The sequence below is a fragment of the Bufo gargarizans genome, chromosome 2 (assembly GCF_014858855.1).
Source record: "Bufo gargarizans isolate SCDJY-AF-19 chromosome 2, ASM1485885v1, whole genome shotgun sequence".
Classification (NCBI taxonomy): domain Eukaryota; kingdom Metazoa; phylum Chordata; class Amphibia; order Anura; family Bufonidae; genus Bufo; species Bufo gargarizans.
Window position 1 is genome coordinate 606,765,293 of NC_058081.1, and position 13,577 is coordinate 606,778,869.

The 13,577-nt window shown below is 45.5% G+C and overlaps 1 protein-coding gene across 1 annotated transcript in view; it reads right to left on the reverse strand.

The window, feature by feature from the left end:
* VSIG10L2 (V-set and immunoglobulin domain containing 10 like 2) overlaps positions 1–13,577 on the reverse strand; it is a 66,854-nt gene that overhangs the window by 47,202 nt on the left and 6,075 nt on the right. The window contains 2 exon segments of the mRNA XM_044277578.1: positions 8,681–8,840; positions 13,407–13,535. Of these exon segments, the coding sequence (XP_044133513.1) occupies positions 8,681–8,840; positions 13,407–13,535 (289 nt within the window).

A 13,577-nucleotide genomic window follows, 5' to 3' on the forward strand; every position in this document is an offset into this window, starting at 1 on the left:
ATTCCCATGCTTTTTTTTTATTAAGCCGTCTATAGCAGTCTGCTTTTTTTTTTTTAACTCGTTTTATTAAAGAGAATAGAACAAGTATGGCATACATATAATAATATGATGGCCCACGCAGGGGCACTCCAAAAATACTAAGAAAACAGTGATACATAAGGACGTTGATATACATCAGGATTCTCTCATGTGAACATACATAATTCTTGCTCTGATGGTGTACATTATTCACGGGGTAGTCATATCTCACACATAAATACTCCAATATTAACATCAGTATCAATAACACTGCAAGGTATCTTCATATTGATTCGAGGAGTCTGTCGAGTGCAGACGTGAAGTATGTAAGGTGAGAGGAGAGGCACAACAGTCACCCCAGACTTTCTCAAATTTTTGTGGGCACCCCCTATGTTTATACACAATGTTCTCCATGGAGACTGCGTGATTCACAAGAGTGAGCCATTGTCCCATCGAGGGGGGGGAGGGGGGGGGATCTTCCATCCATCTTATGGCAATTGCCTTTCTAGCTAGAAATAGTGTTTCCGCTAAGAAGATTCAGTGGTAATGTGACCACGACTCTTCATCAATGACTCCCAGAATGCACATCTTGGGACATAACGGCAGTGTCACAGGGACCATAGTTGCAAGGACTTCCAGAACTGAAATCCAGAACTGACGAATGAACTCGCAATCCCACATCATATGCCAAAAATGGGCTCCCTCGTCATCGCATCTATGGCACCTGGAGTGACTAATCCTACCCATCTTTTGAAGTCTGGTGGGTGTGAGGTAACTGCAATGAAGGATAAAAAGCTGGAGGGTATTAGCAACTTCCATCTGTCCTCAACAGCCAACAGGGTCACCAGCAAACGGCAGCCCAACAAATGTGTATATAGCGCTGAGACTATGCCTCTAGGGTCTTGCGACTTCAAAACCCCTATAATAGGGTATTTAGAGATACACCTGTTATCGCTTCTGAACTGGGCCTGCAGTGCATGTCTCAATTGAAGGTATCTGAAGAAGAGAGTGCGCGGCACCTGAAACTTATCCTGAATCTGGGAAAATGATCTAAGCTGCCCACTTTCATATAAATCTCCCATCGTGAATATGCCATGCCTCTTCCACTCAGACACACCCTCTAGCTTAGCCAGATGTGGGAACATACAGTTATCCCATACGGGAACTTCATTTGGCAAATCCTTGTAGGAATTTAACTTAGATGCCTGCCATATCTGATGAGCTAGCTTATGTACTGGGAGAAGATCCTTTTGAATATGGCGAGATCCTTCCAGAACAGGCCACAACGTGGGAACTTGCAAGTATTCGTGCAGGTAGTATTCTGCATTTGGCTTTGGGGCGTCAGTGACCCAATATCTCAGAAATCTAAATTGGCTTGCTATATAGTAAAGAAAGAAGTCTGGAAGGGAAGCTCCCCCTGTAGCTTCGGTCTCTGTAAAACTGACAATGAGAGCTTCCTCCTAGCTTTACCCCATACATAGGAGGCTACTATAGCATGTATACGTTTAAAAAATCCCCTTGGAATTGGCATACAGGCGTGTTACAGCAGATATAGACCTTTGGGCAGGAGTATCATCTTTACCAGATTCAGTCTGCCCATGACTGACAATGGGAGGGTCTCCCATGTTTTTACCTTATCTTGGAATACAGTCTCTAAGGGTTCAATATTCAGGACATAGGAGAGTTGAGGCTCTTTAGTGATTATTACTCCTAAATATTTAAACCTGTCAACTACAGGCAGATTGTTTCGGTAACTAGGCCAGTCGTGCATCCAGAGGGGCATGATGGCAGACTTGCCCCAATTTATGTGCAGTCCGGAGTATAGCCCAAAGCGCTCAATGATTTCAACAGCTCTTGGTAGAGACACTTCCGGGGCTGACATAAAGAGGATCAAGTCGTCTGCATACAGTCCGATCCTGTCCTCCCTATCTCCCTCGCTAACACCTGCATAAACCTGATCCTGTCTGAATCTGATGGCCAAATGCTCAATAGCTAACGCAAACAGCAAAGGCGAGAGCGGGCACCCCTGCCTCGTGCCTCTGAGTAAGGGAAACCTGTCAGAATGGGAACCGTTCAGTTGAATACTAGCAGTGGTTTTTTTGTATAGAGTTTCTATCCATTTAATGAAGTTGGGACCGAAGCCAAAGCTACCCAGCACGGCTGTCAAAAAGGGCCATTCCAACGAATCGAAAGCCTTGGCCGTGTCCAGTGAAGCCAGAGCCCATCTCTCCTTCTTTACTACCCCCAACTGGGCAATTACCTGAGCCCTCCTTGTCTGACGTGGACCTTCCAGGCATGAAGCCCGACTGATCAGAATGGATTATTGACGTGATAACCTTATTCAACCTATTGGCTAGAATTCTGGTCAGGACTTTATAGTCCAAGTTTAAAAGTGAGATTGTACGATAAGATCCACATTCCAATGGGTCCTTGCCAGGCTTCAAGATCACAACAATGGAGGCGTCATACATGGAATCTGACAAGGAGCCACGGGAATGCGCCACTCTATACAGGTTCAACAACTGAGGGTTCAGATTTTCCCCATACCTAGAATATACCTCTACCGGGATGCCACCTGGGCCAGGGGCTTTCCCTGTCGGTAGATCCTTAATTGCCCTCTCCACTTCCTCTAGTGTAATATCCTCCTCCATAAGACTCCTAAGTCCCCTAGCCGAGGATGAGACACTTCAGTGAGGTAGGACTCTAAATCTTGCCCTGAATAGGTAGCTGCTGATTTATATAGGTCTCTGTAAAAATTATGAAAGCACTTCAATATGCCTTGCGCCGATTCCAGTATGCGGCCATCAGCCTCCTGTATCCTGAGTACCGGGGGAGACATATTATTGGTGTGTGCTATATGTGCAAGTAACTTCCCTGTCTGATTGCCTGTTTCAAACGCCTGTTGCTTAAGGAAGAAAAGCTTCCTTTTGCTCTTTTCCTCCAGATGCATCATGTACATTCTCCCTCTGGATAACCACTCCACTCTGCGCTCTTCAGAGGGGGACTCAGTGAGCGCCCTCTCAGCTTCCTTACGTTGCGAATCTCTCTTAACGTATGAAATTGAGGATTTGATGCATCCTCTAAGGTACGCTTTCATTGTCTCCCATAGCAACAGAGCGCCTGTGGACTCGCCCTGTATCTCAAAAAACAACCTCAATTGATCAGGGATTCTGTCATTTAAACCAAACAAGGACAGCCAGAAAGGGTGTATACGCGTCTTACTGCCGACGCTGGCACGATCAGTCGGTGCCAACTCCGCCAGTAATGGGGCATGATCAGAAGGACCCTGTGGACCGTGTCTAATATTCACCAGATCAGTATTTACCATGGCATTACCGAACAAATAATCGATTCTGGACAGGGCTCCCCTGGCAGGGGTAAAGCAAGAGTATTCCCTTGTTAGCGGGTTCTTGGCTCTCCACAAGTCTACCCATCCCATCTCCTGCGATATTCTGGCAAGAACCGTGCTATTCCCTCCCACCCCTCCTCCCTCTGCTCTATAGCTAAAGCTATCTAAATCCTCACTAACTACTTGATTAAAGTCTCCCATGCATAGGAGACGGGCATTAGGATAATTAGCCACAAAACCCATGACTGCTTGTAGAAGGGAGATGCAGGAGGGGGATTATACAAATTAACAATCACATAGGGGACACAATTAATGTGAGCATATATGAAGATGTACTGCCCTCCCTGATCCACAGCTGAGTAGTGAATCTCACATCTGAGACTTCTATGGAACACCAGGGCCACACCTCTCGAGTGAGAACTCCCATATGAGTTGAATAAGTGCTGCGCCCAGGGCTTTTTTAGCCTATTCCCAGTTTCCGGGGTAAGATGGGTTTCTTGGAGGCCCAGAATATGTGGGTTAAAGGAGCGTATTTGTGAAAAAAAAACGCTATCCTTTTATTAGGGTCTCCCAGTCCCCTCACGTTCCAGGACATCACTCTTATGGAGGCCATGGCATCACCAAATTTGAATCAAGGACATATATCCACATCCATATTGCATACACTGACATTTCAGGCATTTGGTCAATGTGAAGCATAAACTCCCCTGCTGCTATCATGAAAAGGGATGGCCATACTTGAGACATATAATCTTGAGCATACAAAAACATAGTACGGAACAATAACATTATAAACATGAAGATGTCGGATCCAGATCCGACTAACTTGGTGGCCCATAACTCGGGGACCTGTATGGTGCAAATAGATGTTATAACCATACAGGTATTGCTCCTACCCCCCATTCAGCAAATATATGCAAAACTGCTAGCATTAGTACAGGACAATGGGACATGTTGACAAAGTGTCCGATGCTGTATATAGGGAAACGCCCTATACTTAAGTGAGAATGCACATAAGACTATCAGATGCAGTCCAGAACATAAAAGAAAGACCAAAAGCAGCTGTGTTGCATATTAAATAATATCATGCTCATGGTAAACAAGATCAAGTCCCCTTAGAATCAGACATAAGAGGGTGTTTTAATACTTGCTGTGAACAGACAGCGAAAAGTTCAGCGTGGTCCGGGACGCACAGATTTTCTTGAGGCCCAGTCCTCTGCATCACGGGGGATCACTGAAAAACACTGTTTTATCGCCGTCTACGACTCTAAGGCGAGCCGGGTAAGCCATCGAGTATTGAAGATTTAAATCCCGAAGGCGACGTTTAACTGCAACAAATGTGGCTCTCCTCTTCTGGAGGTCTGCAGAGAAATCCGGAAAAAGGGAGACCTTTGCATTTTTATGCCTGATGTCTTGCTTGCTTCTGGCCTGGCTGAGGATAAGATCCCGGTCTCTCCAATTCAGCAGTCGCGCCAAAAGGGTTCTAGGAGGAGCCCCTGGTGGGGGGTATCTGGCTGGGACCCGATGCGCTTTCTCCACGTTATATATAGGAGAAAAGGGTGCCTCAGGGAACTGCTCTTTAAACCAGGCCTCTAAGAAGGCCGCAGGATCTCTGCCTTCAGCTTTCTCTGGTAGGCCCAAGATCCTCACGCTGTTGCGGCGCGATCTATTCTCCAGGTCGTCACATTTCTGTTGCCACTGACCTACGGATCGCTCAAGGTCTTGCATCTTCCCTGCCATGGGTCTGGTCAGGTCCTCCAGCGCAGACACACGTTCTTCCGTATTTTTGACCCGGTCTCTAAGTTGCTGCATGTCATGGCGGAGCAGGCCCACATCCACTCTTACCTCCTCTAGCTTCTAGTGAGGTTTGGCATGATGATATTGCAGCTGCTCATACACTGCCTTGAGGGTGAACGCCTGCTCAGCGCCTTCCTCTGCATCTGCCTGTTGGGCAGACTGCCCACGGGTAACAGCCGCACATGTAGGGGTTGCGGGCGCGGCTCCACTTTGGGCCTCTGACCTGGAGAACTAAGCTTTTCCGCAGCCGTTTGCGAATTGCTGGGTCCCATAGTCAGTGTGCGGGGTCTCCTCCGCCTCCTACACACTGTCCACTCTGTGCCAGGAGTCTGCAGTTTGTCAGGATGGCGAAGGATTAACGAGGGTAAGCGGAGCTACTCACAAAAGCGTGCTCACATGCCGGCTGCTGGCCACGCCCCCCATAGCAGTCTGCTCTTAAATTCCCGTGGAACATATAGTTTGAGTTCACTGAAAAAAGCTTCTTCTTTTTTGCTCTCAGGCCCCCAAACATTTCATCTTGAATGGTTCGGGCCTGCTTCTCCTCCTCGACTGCCATCGTCTGTCTTATTGCTGTTAGAAGGGGATCTAAATCTTCTAAAAAAAAAAAGAAGAATCTTCCTGGTTCATCCGAGAGAGAGGAAGGGGGATGTTCTTCTTCCATCTCTTCTGAGTAGTATAAGCCATCAGCCTCAGAATCAGAGTCCATCTGAACCCTGAGTCGTTTGGAGGGTGGTGGAGAGGGGACTGGAGTAAGGACCTGGTTTAATCCTGCAGCCTGGACTTCTTCTCTTATTATAGCTCTTAATTCTGACATAAAGGAAGGTTGTTCCTCTTTAAGAATTTTAGATAATTAATTATCTAAATTAATTTTTAGCTTTCTTTTTTGAATCCCCATGGGACTTGTGTCCTGTCTCTTTCTCAGCCTAAGGCGGAAGAGAGAGAGCTAGGTTCATATAGAACTCTCTATAACACCGGACAAAACAGGGCAGGGAGTGTAACTTACATGACCCTGGACGGGGGAGTCTGTACCAGCCTCCTGCTTTCCAGACATCTGGATCTGCGTGATGCACAACTGAACAGCCATCATCACTTAATGAACTTACCCCATTTTGGGCCCCCCGCCGTGCAGCTCTGCCTCCTTGTCCTGGGGAACTCATTCCAAGGAAGAGTCAGCCCCCATGCGAGGCCTCAGATTACCGAGGCCTCCAGCATGCGATGTGCGTCGCCATCTTCTTCCGGCGCACGCGAACGCGCACTTCCGGTCACGTGGTCCGGCTTGGCAATCCTCCACCACTGTGCGCCTAGAGAAGTGCAGGAGCCGCAGCCGAGCCCAGAGCTCTCAAAGCAAAAGAAGCAGCATCGGCGTCCCCGATACTGCGGCGAACTTGAGGCTTGCATGACCCGGACAGGGGCTTGAAGAAGGTGTCCAGGAATGGTCCCAGACCCCAGGTATCGGGAAAGAGCTAAAAAAGTGACATTTTGAAATTTCACCTCTATTTTGCTTTAATTCCTGTGGAATACCTAAAGGGTTAACAACATTTCTAAAACCAGTTTTAAATAGTTTGAGGGGTGTTATTTCTAACATGGGGTTATTTATGGGTTGGTTCTATTATGTAAGCCCCACAAAGTGACTTTAGAACTGATCTGGTCCTTAAAGTTGACTTCGGAAATTTCCTTAAATTTCAAAAATTGCTTCTAAAATTCTAAACCTTCTAGCATCCTAAAAAAAAAAAATTACATTACTAAAATGATGCCAACATAAAGTAAACATATGGGGAATGTAAATGAATCAATATTTTATGAAGCATCCCCATCTACCTTAAAAGCAGAGAAATTCAAATTTAGAAAACTGTATTTTTTCACATTTTCGTGGAGGAAACAACAAGGGGAGAAAACTACAGACAAGTACAGAAAACACAGAAGCAACAAGCTTCACAGGCTGGGTAAAACCACAACTGAAACCAAAGGAAGCCAAGGTCAAGACCCAGGAGGTAATAAGGGCACAAAGGGGTAATTCAAGATTAAGCCGAAATCAGGAGTCAAGAGGTTGTGTCAGTACAAGGGGTAACACAAGATCGAAGTCAAATACAAGCCGAAGTCAAACAAAAAGAGTCACACATGCAGAGAACGCTAGTGAGGTAACAAGACCAATCACAGGCAACCTGTGGCCAGCAGGTTACCTGTTTAAATAGGTCTAATTGATGGGTCACGTGACGTGGCCAGCGTCACGTGACCCATGTCCAGCACATCAATACACCTGAGTGCGGACTCATTGACATCGGCGCTCAGTTTCCCCCCTGCTCGTTGTCTAGGGGACGAAGGACACCGGCCACGCTGAAGAGGCGTGCGCAGCTGGGTTCTCTGTGCCCTCTCATTACCATAGAGACGAGGACGCCGGCCGCGTCCTCACTCCTCCTCACAAATGGGATGGCGGCGGCGCTGCAGGGAGAGCGCATTGCTGGCTCCCCGTTAGAGTACCCCCCCTTCCTCTACTTGCGGCGGAGGTTCCTATGCAGGAGACACAGGCGACACATACTTTTTGAGTAAAGCTTTGTGAAAAAATTATGAATACGAAAGGAGTCAGGTAACAGTAACTTAAAAGACACAGGGTTAATGATGTCAATAATCTCATAAGGGCCAAAAAATCGAGGTGCAAATTTACCTGATGGTATCTTAAGATGCAAATTCATGGTGGATAATCACACCTTGTCTCCAAACCCCAAATCCACCCTTCTAGAGCGCCTTTTGTCAACATTAACCTTTTCAACCTCCTGGGCTTTTTTCGGGTTCGATTGAACCTGGGCCCAGACTGTGCACAGTTCTTTAACTACTACATCAGCTTCAGGAATCTGAGAGGAAGATGGCGAGAATGAGCTAAATTGCGGATGAAATCCAAGATTACAAAAGAAGGGAGACATCCCAGTAGACGAGTTCACTTGATTATTAATGGCGAATTCAGCCAAGGATAAATGTTTCACCCAAATACTGTTTAAGAGACTGGTTTAAACGTTCAGTTTGACCGTTGGTTTTAGGATGAAAGGCCGAAGAAAAAGGCAGACAAATATAAAATTTATGACAAAAGGCCCTCAAAATTTAGAGACAAATTGAACTCCTCTATCCGAAACTACATTTTCCGGAATTCCATGTAGACGTATTACATGGTCCACGAAAAGGGAAGCTAAAGTTTTTGCATTAGGCAATTTTGACAGAGGGATGAAATGAACCATTTTGCTAAACCTGTCAAAGATTACCCACACAACCGACTTACCCTCTGAAACCGGTAGGTCGGTAATAAAATCCATAGAAATATGGGACCAAAGTCTACTAGGGAAAGGCAGCGGTCGCAACTCACCATGGGACGGGACCTAGGAGTCTTGGACTTGGCACAAACCTCACAAGAGGATACCTATGACTGGATATCTCTAGACAAGGTGGGCCACCAGTAAAACCTGGAAACTAGTTCCTTGGTGACATTAATGCCAGGATGCCCACTAAAAACAGAATAGTGGCACTCACCTAACAGTCGTAGACGTAAATGACCAGGGACAAACTTATCTTTAGGGGATTGTACTGGAGCCAAGTGTTGTACTGCAGTAATCTCGGTTGTCAAATCGGAAGAGACTGCAGCCACAATGATACCTGCCGGCAAAATAGGTTCTTTTGGAGTATCAGGAGACTGAAAGGCACAACAACTCTGGGGTAGGGCATCAGCTTTGACATTTTTACTTCCTGGCCTGAAAGTAATGCAAAAGTTAAAGCGTGTAAAGAACAATGCCCACCGAGCCTGTCTGGGATTCAAACGTTTAGCAAATTCCAAAAACATAAAATTCTTATGATCAGTAAGTATGGTAACACAATGTTGAGCCCCCTCAAAAAAATTATGCCATTCCTCAAAGGCCCATTTAATCGTAAGTAACACTCAATTACCAATATCATAATTTCTCTCAGTAGAAGAGAACTTTCGAGAAAAGAAAGCGCAAGGCCTCAAGTTAGTGAGAGTTGATGACCCCTGGGAGAGTACTGCCCCTAGCCCATCCTCGGAGGTATCAACAACTCTTAGCAAAACATCTCTTGAGTGTTTCAAAATCCTCTATGGCCTCAGGCAACCATTTCACTAGATCCGCCCCCTTCTTGGTTAGATCAGTGAGAGGCTTTGCAATAATATAATTTTTTTTAACAAACTTCCGGTAATAATTTGAAAAACCCAGAAAGCGTTATAACACTTTAAGAGAGGAAGGTCTCACCCATTCTAAAATAGCCTGCACCTTCCCCGGATCCATCTTAAAGGAAACCTGTCACCTGGAATTTGGGTATAGAGCTGAGGACATGGGTTGCTAGATGGCCGCGAGCACATCCGCAATACCCAGTCCCCATAGCTCTGTGTGCTTTTATTGTGTAAAAAAACCGATTTGATACATATGCAAATTAACCTGAGATGAGTCCTGTCCCTGACTCATCTCAGGGACAGGACTCATCTCAGGTAAATTTGCATATGTATAAAATAGTTTTTAGTACACAATAAAAGCACACAGAGCTATGGGGACTTGGTATTGCTGATGTGCTAGCGGTCATCTAGCAACCCATGTCCTCAGCTCTATACATCAAATCCCTGTGACAGGTTCCCTTTAAAGGATTGGGGTGTGAGAATATATCCCAGAAATGAAATCTCCTGCACTCCAAATATACACTTCTCACTTTTTGCTAATAGTTGGTTCTCCCGAAGACCCTCCAGTACCTGTCTAGTGTGAGTAACGTGAGAATCTCACCCAGTACCTGTCTAGTGTGAGTAACGTGAGAATCTCAGTCCAGTAAATAAATCAGAATATCATCTAAATACACAATCACAAATTTTCCAATAAATTGTCTAAAAATGTCATTGACAAAATTTTGGAAAACCGCCGGAGCATTACTTAACCCAAATGGCATCACCAAATATTCATAATGACCCTCAGGGGTATTAAAGCCCGTTTTCCACTCATCCCCCCTCCTTAATTCGAATGAGATTATAGGCCCCCCCTAAGATCAAATTTAGTGCGAGCTCCAAGAACTTGGTTAAACAGGTCTAGGATTAAAGGCAAAGAATACTGGTTCTTAATGGTAATCTTTTTTAATTCTCTATAATCAATACTAGGGATCGACCGATATTGATTTTTTAGGGCCGATACCGATAATTTGTGAACTTTCAGGCCGATAGCCGATAATTTATACCGATGTTCTGGGAATTTTTATTTTTGAAAAAAAAATAAAAAAATCCTACACAAATCTGCTGAAAATTATGTTTATTGTTAATGTGTATTTTTTTTTTTCTAAATCTTTCTTTTTCATTTACACTTAATATTTTGGTGATTTATTTTTGTTACTTTTTTTTTTTTTTTTTTTACTAACATTTAGCCCCCTTAGGGTGAATAGGACTTCACACTGTCCCTGCTGCTCTGTGCTTTGTGCACACAGCAGCATGGAGCTTACCATGGCAGCCAGAGCTTCAATAGCGTCTTGGCTGCCATGGTAACCGATCTGAGCCCTAGCATTACACTGCTGGGGCTCCGATCGGAGGAGCAGGGGAGAGGGGATCCTGTGGGGGGGCGCACTGCGCCACCAATGTTTTTAATACTGGGGTGGGGGTGGGGGGCGCACTGCGCCACCAATGCTTAATACTGGGGGGGCTTGGGGGGGCGCACTGCCGCCACCAATGCTTAATACTGGGGGGGCTTGGGGGGGGGGGGCGCACTGCGCCGACAATGTCTAATACTGGGGTTGGGGGGGGAACTGCACCACCAATGTCTAATACTGGGCTTGGGGGGGGCACACTGCGCTACCAATGAAGATTAATCTCTCATTTATTCATATACAGGAGGCGGGAGCTGGCTGCAGAATCACATAGCCGGCTCTCGACCTCTATGAGCAGTAGCTGCGATCCGCGGCACCTGAGGGGTTAACTACCGCAGATCGCAGCTATTGCTCATAGAGGTCGGGAGCCGGCTATGTGATTCTGCAGCCAGCTCCCGCCTCCTGTTCAATTTGAAATTAGAATGAATGAGAGATTTCTCTTCATTGGTGGCGCAGTGGCCACAGCCCCTCCCCTTCTCTTGTCCCTTGTCCCTTCATTGGCGGCAGCAGCAGCAGCACAGGGGGAGGAGACACTGCTTGCTTCTCCCCTGTGCTGCTAAGGGGAACACGGAGAGCGCTGACAGCAGCGTGATCTGTGTTTCCAATACGCTATCGGAATATCGGCAAAATAGATGCCGATACCGATAGCAGTCAAAATCCTGAATATCTGCCGATAATATCGGTAAAACCGATAATCGGTCGATCCCTAATCAATACATGGTCTCAGTCCACTATCCTCTTTCCCAACAAAGAAAAACCCCGCCCCCATAGGAGATACCGAGGGTCTAATATGTCCTTTTTATAAACTCTCTTTCAAGTAATCCCTCATAGACTTCCGTTCCGGACAAATTATAAATACGACCTCTAGGGTACTTAGATCCTGGAACAAGATTGATGGCACAATCATATGGTCTATGAGGGGGAAGGAAATCAGCATCGGACATGGAAAAAACATCAGCAAAGTCAATGATATACAGTACAGACCAAAAGTTTGGACACACCTTCTCATACAAAGAGTTTTCTTTATTTTCATGACTATAAAAATTGTAGATTCACACTAAAGGCATCAAAACTATGAATTAACACATGTGGAATTATATACATAACAAAAAAGTGTGAAACAACTGAAAATATGTCATATTCTAGGTTCTTCAAAGTAGCCACCTTTTGCTTTGATTACTGCTTTGCACACTCTTGGCATTCTCTTGATGAGCTTCAAGAGGTAGTCACCTGAAATGGTCTTCCAACAGTCTTGAAGGAGTTCCCAGAGATGCTTAGCACTTGTTGGCCCTTTTGCCTTCACTCTGCGGTCCAGCTCACCCCAAACCATCTCGATTGGGTTCAGGTCCGGTGACTGTGGAGGCCAGGTCATCTGGCGCAGCACCCCATCACTCTCCTTCATGGTCAAATAGCCCTTACACAGCCTGGAGGTGTGTTTGGGGTCATTGTCCTGTTGAAAAATAAATGATGGTCCAACTAAACGCAAACCGGATGGAATAGCATGCCGCTGCAAGATGCTGTGGTAGCCATGCTGGTTCAGTATGCCTTCAATTTTGAATAAATCCCCAACAGTGTGACAAGCAAAGCACCCCCACACCATCACACCTCCTCCTCCATGCTTCACGGTGGGAACCAGACATGTAGAGTCCATCCATTCACCTTTTCTGCGTCGCACAAAGACACGGTGGTTGGAACCAAAGATCTCGAATTTGGACTCATCAGACCAAAGCACAGATTTCCACTGGTCTAATGTCCATTCCTTGTGTTCTTTAGCCCAAACAAGTCTATTCTGCTTGTTGCCTGTCCTTAGCAGTGGTTTCCTAGCAGATATTCTACCATGAAGGCCTGATTCACACAGTCTCCTCTTAACAATTGTTCTAGAGATGTGTCTGCTGCTAGAACTCTGTGTGGCATTGACCTGGTCTCTAATCTGAGCTGCTGTTAACCTGCGATTTCTGAGGCTGGTGACTCGGATGAACTTATCCTTCGCAGCAGAGGTGACTCTTGGTCTTCCTTTCCTGGGGCGGTCCGCATGTGAGCCAGTTTCTTTGTAGCGCTTGATGGTTTTTGTGAATGCACTTGGGGACACTTTCAAAGTTTTCCCAATTTTTTGGACTGACTGACCTTCATTTCTTAAACTAATGATGGCCACTCGTTTTTCTTTACTTAGCTGCTTTTTTCTTGCCATAATACAAATTCTAACAGTCTATTCAGTAGGACTATCAGCTGTATCTCCATCTGACTTCTCCACAACGCAACTGATGGTCCCAACCCCATTTATAAGGCAAGAAATCCCCACTTATTAAACCTGACAGGGCACACCTGTGAAGTGAAACCCATTTCAGGTGACTACCTCTTGAAGCTCATGAAGAGAATGCCAAGAGTGTGCAAAGCAGTAATCAAAGCAAAAGGTGGCTACTTTGAAGAACCTAGAATATGACATATTTTCAGTTGTTTCACACTTTTTTGTCATGTATATAATTCCACATGTGTTAATTCATAGTTGTGATGCCTTCAGTGTGAATCTACAATTTTCATGAAAATAAAGAAAACTCTTTGAATGAGAAGGTGTGTGTCCAAACTTTTGGTCTGTACTGTACGTGGGAAGAGTTTTCGTCTCCATAGTGACTCCAACCTGAATGATAGGTAGACAGCATGAATCACATTCTAACACCCATTTCTCTAATTCACCCGTGGACCAGTTGATGACTGCGTTATGAACCTGGAGCCAAGGCATGCCAAGAACTATCTCCACGGGTAAATCCTTTAAAATCAAAAAAGAACAACACTGCGTATGAAGGGCCCC